Source organism: Morone saxatilis, unplaced genomic scaffold, assembly GCF_004916995.1.
Source record: "Morone saxatilis isolate NCDOM2014 unplaced genomic scaffold, NCSU_SB_2.0 Contig11, whole genome shotgun sequence".
In the NCBI taxonomy this organism is placed as follows: Eukaryota; Metazoa; Chordata; class Actinopteri; family Moronidae; genus Morone; species Morone saxatilis.
In genome coordinates this window covers 7,290,434-7,304,073 of record NW_023339663.1, presented here as the reverse complement: position 1 = coordinate 7,304,073, position 13,640 = coordinate 7,290,434, and the positions used below count along the sequence as shown (strand labels likewise).

The following is a 13,640-nucleotide window of genomic DNA, read 5'->3' as shown; positions in this document are numbered from 1 at the left end:
ATTATCAAAATTATTTTTCTGTTAAAAAAAAAATCTCTGTTAAAATCCACAGACAAGACAGCTGCTGGCTGCATGCTGCACCTGTGATTGAGCTTCCTCGTCCTGCTGTAAGAGCCGGCTGTGACTGATGTATTTTTATAACGGCAGCGTGGTTCAGACCGAAGGCATTAGAATTACATTCACGAATGGGGGTCTGTCTGCTGATTTATTCCCCCCCCTTCCCATAAATGTGCCTTTACCCTATGTATGTAGTGGCAGGACAAGGACAGGTCTATGTCCTGACTGGTAATTGTCTGTGTGGATGTTGTATACATCGGGCACTTCGTTAGTATCCGTGTGTGTGTGTGTGAGTGTGTGCTTGGTTCTGCATTTGTGGCAGTTGTACACAGTGCTGTGTTTGGTCTGTAAACAGCAGCCTCTGCTGTCACTTTGAGCAGCGTGGAGCTTGGTTTGGGCCCAAGTTGTCTGAAATGGTCCTCTCAATGCAGGAACAGAGGAACCTGAGTCTTCCCATTAACTGGACTTTTAGGAACCTTGTAAGCAGAGCTGAAACAGACGATTAGTCGATTAGTTAATTGTTTAATAAATGTTTTAGGCAAACTGCTGGTCCCAGCATCTTAAATATGGATATTTGGTGACTTTCTTATTCAAATGTGATAGAAAACTGAATATCTGTGAGTTTTGGACTGTCTCAAAACAAGACCTCTGAAGATTTCACTTTAGTCTCTGGGAACTTGTGATGGACATCGAACCATCTCATTGTTGTTCATATTTGCTCCACTGCACGCATTACAATCCCTTATTTTACTGTAATTTCCCGGCTCTCTCTGCCTGTGTGTTGTATCTAGGGTTATTTTCATTGCTGTACATTACATAAATGTAAAATATTGGAACCTTTGGTACAGCCCTACATGTTACAAGGGCTAAAAGACTACCAAGACAATCACATTTTTCTTACTGTTTTTATCTTGTTTTATCTTTGGTCAACACAGAACTGTATCCTCTGGCTGAACTTTTGTTAATCTTTCCATCACAAAGATGTCATACATCTCATTGCTGCTACAATAGATGATTCTTGACATAACAATTTTTTGTAATGGCTTTCTTACTGGCAATCAGCATTATTCTGTATTTGTTTTTGAAAAGCCAAGAAGCTGTGGTGGCATCTTTCCCAAGTTAAGAGACCTCAAAAGAGTCGCCTGTTGGTAATTTATCTCTGCTATTAGTGTTATTTGAAGCACATATTGGTTTGCTGCACTTGCAGGCACTGCAAGCTAGAAATGCAAAAGTGAAACATGTTTTACAGCAAACTGCACCACTTTGGGGGTTTCAGTTCCTTTCAAAAGTAGCATTAATACGTCAGTTTTAGTGATACAGTACTGTTCTGTGGTCCGACCAGAGTGAGAGGTTTTATTCACACCTGGGCCCCTCATGTTAAAAAGGAAAACAGTTTTGGTAGTGTGACAGTTTTCTGTTTATTTGTTACATTTAGACGATACTTATAGCAAAGTAGGACAGCAGTAGAATAAGCTTCAGTTCTGTCCTCTTAGTAAGTGGAGATCAAGTAACATAGTGGCTGTATTCATGTAGAAAAAGGATCACAAAAGAGTGCTCAGTAGGAGAAGGTAAAACTAAAGCTTTCCAAAAATTAGCTATGTTTAATTTGATATGTACTTTCAAATAATAATGCATTAACTTGTTTAAATTTAGTCTATGGGTGAAGTATTATAAACAGTTGAGCAGTTGTTAAAAGAGACAAATGTGACAGTTGTGGGATCCGTGTTGAATATGAGGATGGTTTACATTAAATCTGTTTCAGCAATGAAAAAGTAGTATCAGTGCATATTAGTGGTTTTGTTTTTCAAGCCTAAAATGTCGCTGCTGTGGTTAGGTCACAGAACATAGCCCACAGCAGTCATATATGTCATTTTAAATGTCAATTGAATGCAAAACCCCGGTGTTACCCGAGAAGAGTGTGCCTCATTATAAGAAACAAAAATAAAATCTTGATGGCTTAAAGGTTTAGTGTGTTTATGGACACGACAGCACACATATTCTGTACACAACAATAACAACTGTGTGTATGTAATTGATTAGGTTACTGACACAATGAGCACTAACAGCCCTTTGTGCTTTGTCATTTAAACAACGTTTGTTTTTTTATCCCTGCTCTGTCATTAAAGGAGATGAAGGGAGGAGATTTGTCCAAGACATTCTTACGAGTCTACACGTGTGTGTGTGTGTGTGTGTGTGTGTGTGTGTGTGTGTGACAGCCCACATTCCACACATACAGTATGTGTCCGTCTTTATAGCTTGTGTAATACAGTTAAGACTGGCTTTTTTTAATGTTTGTCTCATAGCTATAATTTGCTATACTGTCAACATAGTTAATTAATGTTTGTGATGGATGCTAGTTAATGAGCTTAGATTTCGTTTAAATTCTGTTTTTCACCCACTTCCACCTTTTAAGATAAAGAGCTTGTGTGTTACTCTTTTCTGTTTCGTCCTGCTCTGTTTTCAGTCGCTCAGCTCTGTGCACTCACCTATTCTAATACGAGGAAGCTGTGCTTCCTTTTGTCTTTCCTGCGAATGACGATTCAATTCTGGTGAAATTTGACTAAATTAAATGCATGGAAATTTCTCAGATACTTCTGTTTCAGGCCAGCAGTTTTTTTGGGGTGAGGTATTGAGTGCATTAAAACTTCAGTAGATTAAATTCACATCAGGGATCTGCTCGGTGTCCTCAGTCATGTGAAGCTAAATGTGAGAAGTGCCTTGATCATGATGATGAGTTCTGATGTCTAGTTTTTCTTATTTTTGAGTCACCGTACATGTAGTAACTATATTTGCAGTTGTGTTTCTCTGTCTAAATCGATTTAACTTTATTTCACAAGGACACATAGGGCCATATTAACATAAAAAACACCAAACTGCAACACATGAACAACAGTATAGAGATATAAAATCATTGCGGTTCATAAACACATACAGAAATAGTTTTACCTGAAGTTAGTCCACATACATTTGGACATTTGGACATTTGGTGTGGTTAAATGAAGAGCTGCTAGTGCTTACTGTAGTTTGAGCCAACATAAAGCGAAACCTCAAGTCAGTGCAGGCAACACTTTTTTCTCATGCTCCTGCTGCAGCTTCTTCATCCCACTAGCCCCCGGGAGGTACCGCCTCAGCCTCCCGTTGAGCCAGGCAAAATCCTTTGTTGGTTAAAGTTTTTTTTCCTCACTCCAACACAGATGAAAACTTACTGCATCGAGCGCACTGCTTCCCAGTGTCAGTGGTGTCTCTAGTATTTGGGCAGGTTCTTATATACAGGTTAGGAGTTTGTTTGTGTGTGTGTGTGTTTTAGACAAAGACAAAGATACCTGTGAGACAAAGATATGCAGAGCTAGGCTTTTTTTCATTTGGAATCGCTGAAAGGCAGCACACCAACATCAAGCCAGATAAACACAGAATATTAATGCATATTGTCCAGTAATGCTTTAAAAATTCAATTAGGTCGCGTCAACAGTGGCAGACGGGTTAGCACAGCAGCCAAATGTCTTCTTACACAGTAACTTCCCCCTGTTTGACCCTGGGAAATCCCCAAGGTATTCACACAGTCTCTGACCTCTCTTAAATCTGTAGCTCTGCGTGTTTTTTTCTTTCAACACGTAATTTACATACTCTGCTCTGACTGGACAGACAGTTTTCTGACGAAGGTGTTAATTTCCTGTTAAACTGTTTGTTTCCCAAACACAGAATAGCTTTGTTTTGTGTCTCTTTTTTTAATGCGGTATGCACTTTTGAAACAGTTTTAATACAACAGTGACACCTGAGCAGGAAACACTGATCGGCACTGCAGACCTGTATCAGCACTGGAAACATACTACTGCGAGTAGTAAACAACTCTGCTTCTGAAATCGGAATCAAGAGAAACGCAGTTTTGTCTCGTCTGGTTGTTGTTCACAATGCGTCGGAAAACATTTGCATACAGTTGAACCACTCTCAACTTTCACCTACAGTGCCGCTGGGCGTCTTTTAAATCTCGGTAGCTCAGCAGGTGGCGTCGGGCTGCAACGCCAGGTCCCATTCAGGTCCCAACTTTTGAGTCCATTTGTATAAATGGTCCTGACTCTGTCCTTGGATCTCTACACAATTGATCTCACCTGGAACACCTTCTTTACAACACATCTTTAATAGTTGTATAGTATTTGGCCGAGGCTTCATTCAGATATTCTTTTGAATTGCTTCACTCAATCCCACAGAGTTACAGCCTGTAGAGAAACCTTTCTACCATTTTCACGCAGTGTCACTCTTTTAGTAACTGTCCAAACGTGGCGAAGGTTAAAGTGAAGACTGACCAGAAAACTGAAAACTGTGCTTCTTCACCACTGAAACATTTTAATACCACTGCAATAAAAAAAATGTAAGGGGGTGTTTTGAAGGTGTGTGTTTCCTCAGGTAACTGTGAGACAATGAAATATCATCATAATCCAGGACGTTTTGTAACAGATTCAAGAGTTTGTCAGGCTTATCAGATGCCTAAACACAGCACAGTGGTTTATTATATTCTGTCACCTTTTGGAAAAGTGCTGAAAAGTTCATAAATGAAAATATCTTCAATAACTGTCGAAGGGTTGGTACGTTATTACAGTCATGAGAAATTGTTATTGGCATTGCATCTCAAGAGTTAATTCCTTCTCCTCTCTCTCATCCCGTCCCCCATCACAGCAAATGGTGATGAGCCTGCGGGTGTCGGAGCTGCAGGTGCTGCTGGGCTACGCTGGGCGCAATAAGCACGGACGCAAGCACGAGCTGCTGACCAAGGCTCTGCACCTGCTGAAGGCCGGCTGCAGCCCCGCTGTGCACATGAAGATCAAAGAGCTCTACCGACGACGCTTCCCTGCCAAAATGGTATCCCACTCAGAGCTGGCCATGCCCGGGCCGCACCACCCAGCCACAGCTGGAATGGTTGGAGGAGGGGGCGCCGCACTGCCCGCTGGCCTGACACAGCTGGCATATGAGGGTCACGCCGGTCACGGTGGAGCCCCGTCGCCCGCTGCCTTACTGCCCCTCTCACTGCTCGGCCCTGGGAAACACGAGTTGACCGGGCTGACGCACCACCTGTCCACCTCGGCCACGCTGCACCCGGTCCACCCAGATGTCAAGCTCCAGAGGTTGCCCTTCTACGACATGCTGGATGAGCTCATCAAGCCAACCAGTCTAGGTGAAGGCATGTGTGAGTGTCTTCGTGTGAGAGTTGGTCTTGGATTTAAGGGGAATGATAGTAAATAAGTATATTTCATCACAAGATAAACCTGGTTTTAGTTTTCAACAGAATGGCACCATTTCATGTTTATGGTTTGGTGGTTTAAAAAAAAAGGTTTATGACTAAGGTATGTTTGTTTTTCGTAGCTTTACAAAACCAGAATTTACATGGCTGCTTAATATAGCAAATTCTATGTCTGGAAATGTAAGAATACACCATACAATGGAAGGCTGTGGAGCATCCTGTTGGCCTAGTGGTTAAGACACATACCATACAGTAACTTCTAGGGAACGCATATCATCCCTCTCTCTCTCCACATATTTCCTGTCTATATCTTCACTGGCAGACTATCCAGGGAAAGTGAAAATGCTGAAAAAACAAATCTGCAAGGTTGTGAATATTTGTATCGGTATATTATTCCCGTAATAATCATGGCAGCAGTCACAGAAAACATTGACATTTGTGTTTTCCTCTGTTGTGGAGAGGCTCCCTGCCAGTTGTGCTGCTTGCTAATGTGTTGACAGGGCACAGAAATGTTACTGCAAAAATATCGTTTTCATATTTCCCCCAAGAGTTCAGAGTAGACAGAGGTCACAGTTGGTTCCCAAGAGCTTTAAGTGAAAATTCTAATTGGGGTGCCTTATCCATCCCGTTTCCAAAAGAAAAAGCACTGAAGAATTTGCCTCTCTCATTCTCTTGTACTCCTTCAAATACCTTACCTAATAGCAGTATTTGCTCAAGAGTTTATTTCCATTAACGAGCAAGAGAGCTGGCATTTAGTCACAAGCTTGAAACCAATATATAAAGATGAATCATATATTCTTTTTTTGTGGATCTAAAGGTAATTTTGAGTAGTTTTCTTGAGTAGTTTCAGGATGCATTATCAGTGAATAATGACTGTTATCTGGATATTTATATTATTACATAAGGACTGCTTTGCTTAAATTTGTTTTGGATGGGCTGTGTGCAATACTGCAGCATGATTAATTGCAATTATATTTTCATTGTACCAATATATTTCTAGCTGTGAGACCAATTCAGTGTGCAGCCACTGAATATAAATGAACTGCTACAAGTAGACCATCAACAACATATTGACAGTACTGCATTTATCTACACAAAGTCATGTGTCTCCAAGGATACTACATTAAGTGAGCAAGTGCAGACATTTATGAGTACAGTAGTTGAGCTGTCACTCTGCAGTGCTGCATTGGCTCTGCATAACAGCGTTATGTCTTAACATACCAACACATAGCTGTAGTGGGTCCAAAATAAAAAAACTGTGAGAATCTCTTGAGTGGCTGGCAAAAATTTGAACATTGGCCAGTGGACAAAAACAAAATGTGCACCCCTGATCTTTAGTATAGGTATTATTTATGTCCACCTTTAAACCAGTGAAACAAATACACAAACCTTTGCTGTAAAATAACTTAAACTATAAGAAGCCGATGTAGGAAGTAGTTTTTCGGGGCCAAATATTCAACATCTTCTCTTGTCTAATTTCATGAAGGCCCAGTGTTTAAGTGGCATGTCTTGTATCTGTCTGCCCTTTAATTCACTATTTAGGAGACTTTTAATCTTGGCTTTATCTTGGTCAGATTTGTCGTTATATTAGGTGTGCATCGAGCAGCCAGCCTGCATTTAGCATAATAACACTCTTTCGGCTCTGGGATATTGCAAATATATGGAAATGTCTAGATTTTCCTACATTAGCATTTTAATGGAGTAAGACCATCTTGTGATTAATTTGCCTGCAGATGCATGTACAAACACAGCGCCTGCAGCTCTGTCATCACACCATCTTTCTCCTCTTCCCTCTCCCTTTCCCACTCTATCCATTTCCTGCACATGTTCCATCCCTTCTTTGCCGCCTCTCTCTCCCTCTCCCATCCTCGCTCTGTCTCCGTGGCCATCCTCGGTTGAAATTTGCATGCAAAGTGATGAAATCACACAGGCGTACACCTGTGCCCGCAGAACACACCCTCCCCTCATTTGAATCTGAATCGCACATTGGCATCATTCTCAAACACACTGGATATGAGCGCGCGCGCACACACACATCTGCGCATACAGTACTTTCAGACACAAATGTACTTTCCAATAAATAATGCATGTTGATCGTATTGTTCTCCGAGAAGCAGAGAGAGTGGAAAGGATGAGTGAGAGGAGGAAAAACCTCCAGAGGAAGATGGTGCACATCGTTTCACAAAGCTGAAAATTTTAATTTGCTTTAAAAATAAAGCCCGTGCTGCAGCTTGGAGGTGACGACCCTCTTTATCCTTATAATAATGGAGGGAAGTAATGAAACCACTTGATTAATTGTAATTCTTCACTCATGTGCAGACTGGGAGATCAGCTGTAGTCTCCTCACTAAGTGATCACACTTTAACATACTCTGTCTCTTCTCTGCTTGTTTATTCTCTGATCTTCTAACTACTGCTCAATCCCTATCTCTCTCTCTCTCTCTTCTTTCTCTCTCTCTTCTCATCTTCTCTTCTTTCTTCTCTTCTCTCTCTCTCTCTCTTCTCTCTCTCTGTTTCTCTCCCCCATTGTTGTTGCCTCTCTTGTTGTCTTGCCTCCTGTTTTCTCTCTCCATCACTTTCTCATTTTTTCTAACTCCCTTCCCCCACTTGCTTGCTTGGTCTGCGGGGTCTGGATTTTTTATTTATTTATTTTTTGCTGGGGAAAGCTGATTTGTCGGCCATGTCTGTGCTTAACCGGGATTCTAACCGGGTTTTTACAAGAGCACATGTGTACGACAGACTTCAAACAGGGTAGTAAAAGAAAAGATTATTACTTGTTTGGTGTGTCCTTGCGTCTAAGGTTCGATTAAATAAGGCTGGGTATGTTTGTTTCCATCTCTGAACTGCAGTTTATTTCCTGGTATAATTCAGACATGGAAAAAGAAGACAACTGTTCCAAAGCTGTTCAACCATTCAAGAAGCAGCGTTAAATATTTTCAATAGATAGAAAAGGAGTAGGCTGAAGCCATTGCACTGGCCATTTTTAGAATACAAAACCTCTTTGACGTCAGTGCCAACATTCTGGTCATACATTTTTATTTTTGTTTATTTTTAAATAACATTTTCTGTTCCTCACTACAACTGTTCCATAAATTCACTCCTTCAGCTGATATACAACAATGTTTTGTACATTAGTTCTGACCTTTTGTCTCCTCAACATGCATATTCCACTCATGTTGACTTTCCCTCTTTTTAAACATCCTTCGGATGTTTTCAGGCTACTGCTAATGTACTAATACTAATGTATTTTTGACTCTATGCGAGATGTGTACTATTTCAAGACTTACCAAGTCAGTAAATTTTAGAGCCTTTAATTTGATAAGCAGTGGGTTTGTTGGACCTTGATTAGTATTTTTTTCTGCAATTCTCTTGGCTCTCTTTCTGAGTATAAAAACTGGATTAGTTTTTGTTTTATATGCACACAGTAGTGAACACTAACGCTTCACACAGCAAGCAGTGTATGGAAGTATACTGTAAGAGAACAATATAAGGTGCATAATGTAGCTTGATTTAAGAAAGCCTTACACAGTATTACACATACACACTGTAAGAAGAAAACAGTTTGCTCTCTGAATACAGAGCCAGTCCTCTCACTGCGACATCAGTCCAAATGCTAAAAACTCTTCCAGCCACAGCAGCATATATCACCATCATACACTTAAAGTATTACAGCCCAACACAGACAACAGACCGTCCAACAACTGGTGATGTCCAATGTATTCACACATGCGTGTGTGTACTCTTCTGGCTCTCTTCTCCTGGCCTGTCCCTGCAGTGTCCTCATCTTCTCCAGAGTAAGAGTCTTAGTTGGAGCCTCTGTGAATCACCTTGTGACTGTATTTTCTATATTCTCTAGCCGAAATAAAGCCTTCGTTCACAGAGTTTGATGTGAAAATATTCAGGTTCTAGAACTGTTTTCCCTCTCACTCATTTATGGGCCCAGTGTGTCTACTGCACCGCTGAACATCTGTTGCTGAGCAGCGGCTCTCGTTCTTCGGAGGCACACCATTAAATTAGCAAAATAAAAAAAATTGACCCAAAAAAAAAATATATTCATCCAATCGGTCAAGCTTGCTCACAAATATGGTTGATGTGTTGAAAAGAAAAGTTTCTGACCAGCTGCATTTACATTCAGGTTAATAGGAATTACATGTATGTATGTATGTAAACGTATCCTCAGTCTTAACCTGATTTCTCACAATACCCTGGTTTCTTGTGTGGATGTAAACGTAGTTATTATCGCTCTCAGACCATCCTCCCTCTCTCGCTCTCTCTCCCTGTCATTATCCCTCCCCTCCCCCCTCCCTCCCTCCTGTACAGCCTTGTGCCCTCTGCTGAGTCTTATCAGTTTGTGGGATAAAGGTTAGTCAGCCCACAGTTTAGCCCTGCCAGTTCAAACTGGTCAACAGTCTGGTCTGCACCAGCTACTCCTTCATTACCATGGCGACCTCACTGGTTGAACTCCAGTCTCATCTCCATCATTATCCGTCCTCCACAGAGAACTATGCCTCTGTGCTCATTATGGATATCATTGTGGTGCATATGCATTATACATGATTTAATCACCATATCTTCAGGAAAAGGATGCAAGCCCATTTCGCGTTTGATGAGCGTTTCGTGCATAATGGCTTGTTACATTGGAAGATTGCTGTGATATTCATACAATGGAGGAAAATAATGTGGTAAAAAATGTCAGTCTAATCAAGCTTTTGGAACATCGCTTCCTTTAGGATGAATCAGTGATTCATGATTTTATTTTTGTACATATCGAATCGCTTTGAAAACTAGATGTCTGGGTGTCATTGTTAAGAACTTTGTGCTGCCTATTTAGGCTAGTAGGTCACAGTCATATTTACGTTCAGTATATTTTTAAAGGCCAAGGCAAAATAAATCTATATTCTGCTCTACAATACAGTTTGCATGCCAGGGCATGAATCATGTCAGCATGGTGCCATCTGCCTTTCACTTACACTGTGAACATCATAACTTATTAAATAATGATGCCAGATACAAACTTCATACTTTCTACAGTCGAGTATTTGGTTAGATTTTGGAGTAAGACAGCAACTAACAAGTGTTTTTATTTTCAATTAATCTGCCGATTGTTTTCTTGATTAATTGAGTAATGCTCTCACATTGCTTGTTTTATCCAAATAATAGTCTTTGCTACCATAATATGACAAAGAAAAGCATCAAATCAGCATAATTTTAGAGGCAGGAATCAGATAATATTTGGCATTTGTACTACATTATCAAATTAGTTGCAGATTCAGATTAAATTAATCGATTAGTCGGCTAAATGTTGATGCTCTGTTTTGGAGTCCTTCATTTGTGAAAGTTTCTGAAAAGATTCTGTGACTCATTTCTGAAATATAAAGTTCACATTAACACCACCAACACGTTATGCAAATGTAAAAATACTAAATGTTTCCTGTAAAATATTTCTAATTATAATAGTCATTAGCAAAATGAATGGAGTTATTTGCATAACTAGGTGTGTTGCATATATCATGTTGATTATAGTTGGACATTAGGCAGCTCTAGTGCCTCTTGAATGATTGATTGAATAAATGAATTGGATATTCAGTGTTTTTAACAACTCCAAAATCTCAACTCTGAACTCATCTTTGTTGCACATACTGTATTTAGAGTCCTTCGTGGTCCTCCCTAATTTTTCATGTAACTGGAAACACAGCCGGAGAGAAGTGTGTTTGTCCTTGTGCTCATCCAGCTCCTTTTTATAATATACAGGTTGCACACTGCTGGTTGTTTTTGTGAGCATTTGATCTGCAATGTGTGTTAGCTGTCACTGAGTGAGACAGCTGCAGTGTGTGTTTATATAAGGTGTTTATGCATATACATGATTTCTATAAAGATACATTTACATAAGATATGGGCGGTTAAGGGAGGTTTTTAAAATTAGACAAGAAATTGATTATCGTAACGCTGCTCACACACATGCCCTATGCATGTGTGTGTATGTTACCACAATGTGGAAAACTGTTTTAACCCCATTTACAATAACAGAGTCCACAAAACATCTAGGCTGAAAATACATTCAGAATTGCTATATGTCCTGGCAATCACACCAACATCCATCCAACAAAACACAGCACACAAAGTTCACAAAGCTCTGATTTTATAATGAACAAGCAGGTGTAACAACCACCCTCTCATAAATAACTGTAGTCTGGCACTCATCTCAAGAGAAACTGTGTAGGCAAGTACTATAAAGACTCATATTGTGTCCGGAGCTTTTAATGTATTTAAGCTTTTTTTTTTAGTGTTTTTAGTTCCTACTTTCTAATATTTCTTTATGTCAGACATTGAATGTCTGTCTTGCTAAAGGTTGCTGTTCTGGGTAAACATCAGGGACCAAGATAGAAATAACAGTCCAAGACTTAATCATTGTATCCTTGACAAAGTATTAAATGTTGTATTTTATCATTTATAAATACATTATGTTCTCAATAAACCAAACCAAAAAGAAAAAAGCTAAAGAAAGTCAGCCCTTTATTTAAGTTGGGCGATTATTAGAGACAGGCCTTTATTTCTAATGAAGTATATTTGATCATTTTTTACTTACTTTTTGTTTACCTTTCACTGTGTTAATTGGCTGCCTCTGCTGTTTACTATTGAAACGCTTTTAGTGGCTCAGAATCAGTACCATGAAGGCTTTTATTGTGAAACATCTACAGTAAGTGCTGAGATTGATTATGTCCAAACAAGGTAAAGTACAATCAAGCTTGAATGAATGAATCACTGAGTGACAACAGTTTTAAGATCCGGCCTTTACTTGAGATTTTACTTGTTAGTAAAGAAATAGATGTAATCAACAGTGCCATCCCTCCCCCATCCGAGAGTAACTAGGCAACAGTAAACATCAGGCCAATCACTGACGAATGTACACTTTTGTTTTGATAATTTGATTACATTGTGGGTCACAAAGCAGCAAACTAACCCCAGCAGGATGCCAGAAATTGCACATCAGGGTGTTGTGTGATACAGTCACATCATCCAGAAGTCTTCATGACGGCAGTTATCCACCTAGCTGGAGTGTCCTTGAGCAAGCACACTTCATCGGTACAAATCAGTTGTTCTGTTCATCTTGTTTTGCCCTTGGATTAACAAGCAAATGCATGTCTCCTCAGGGAATCGGCAGGGAGAGTAGTTCATGTACATTATCAGCTACATTTCACAGGTCATGGTGGAAATGTTCTCAAACATCTACAGCACAAAAACCCATAAGGTATGTCTTCACTCAACAACAAAACACAACCTAAGATTTACCAGCTCATAGTCCCTTGCACGATCCCGAGCAAAATTCTTTATCTCACTGTAAACAGCTCAGCCTTCTCACAACAAATGAACATCAACAAGGGAGCCCTGGCTGCTCTGAACTATAAACACACTGCACAAAATGGCTTCCCTCCTCTAGAGCCGATAAAAACCAGCATTATTTTCTTCCAAGCCTGAGTTGGTGCATCATCATCCCCTCGAGTTTCCTGATTAGAAAGAGCCGAACCCTGATTGTAACTCTAAACATTTGTCGCTCTTTTAGCTAATCTAAAACATAAGCAAAACTGTTCTTTTCCATCGTTTCAGATATTTACCACTGCTCTACTGAGTTGGGCACAGCATATATTGCATGAAGGTGAGCTCTAAAGACATTGTGAAATGCCTGCTACAGTATATACATTAATGGGGATAGCAGAGCGAGCTGCCAGGCTAAGAAAATATAATACCAGCCTTAGCAGTCCTGTAAGCACACTGGAATGCTTTAACGAGCCCTGTCAATATATAACTGCGCAACACCCTTATGTAGATAATAAAGGATCATCAGTGCTGTTGGGGGGGGGCACTTCTGGAAAGTTTTCAATTGTCAGTGAGTGTGGGTGTGGGTGTAACATCCAGATCTGACCTTTTGTTGTGGATCCTTCTAGCATTGTAGATTTGAATTTGAGTGACGCTGAAAGGATTTTTTTGTCTTTGTTCTGCCTGTGAATGTTGCTGTATGTTGTGTTTGTGCTTGTATGTGTGTGTTTGTGTGTGGATGTGTGTGCCTGCGGTGTACCAAACAGAAAAAGTAGCAAAGCCACTAACAAGTTAATAAACTCCAGCTGGGCTTTGTTGTGCTGAAGACGGGCTATAGAGCTGAGCACATTCTCTGTAGCTTAGCTCACACGTCTTCTCTTCAAACCAGAGAAACTAGACCCAGAACCAAGAGGTTTCTTTCGTTTTTTACTCACTGTAGAGTCAAAATCTGAATTTGTAAAAATATTCCTACTTTCCTTGCTGGTAGGCAGTGCTAGACACAAGCAGGCTTATTGACCCACGAGGAGTATGTTAGT

General features: G+C 40.1%; 1 protein-coding gene across 2 annotated transcripts in view; it reads left to right on the top strand.

The window, feature by feature from the left end:
• Positions 1 to 13,640, top strand: part of LOC118321019 (E3 SUMO-protein ligase PIAS1-like) — a 51,635-nt gene that overhangs the window by 21,537 nt on the left and 16,458 nt on the right. The window contains exon 2 of one of the 2 annotated variants that reach the window (XM_035652191.1): positions 4,729 to 5,224. In XM_035652191.1, coding sequence (XP_035508084.1) covers positions 4,729 to 5,224 — 496 coding nt within the window. Of the gene's footprint in view, positions 1 to 4,728; positions 5,237 to 13,640 lie in introns of both variants that reach the window. The other variant, XM_035652190.1, reaches the window with a different exon arrangement.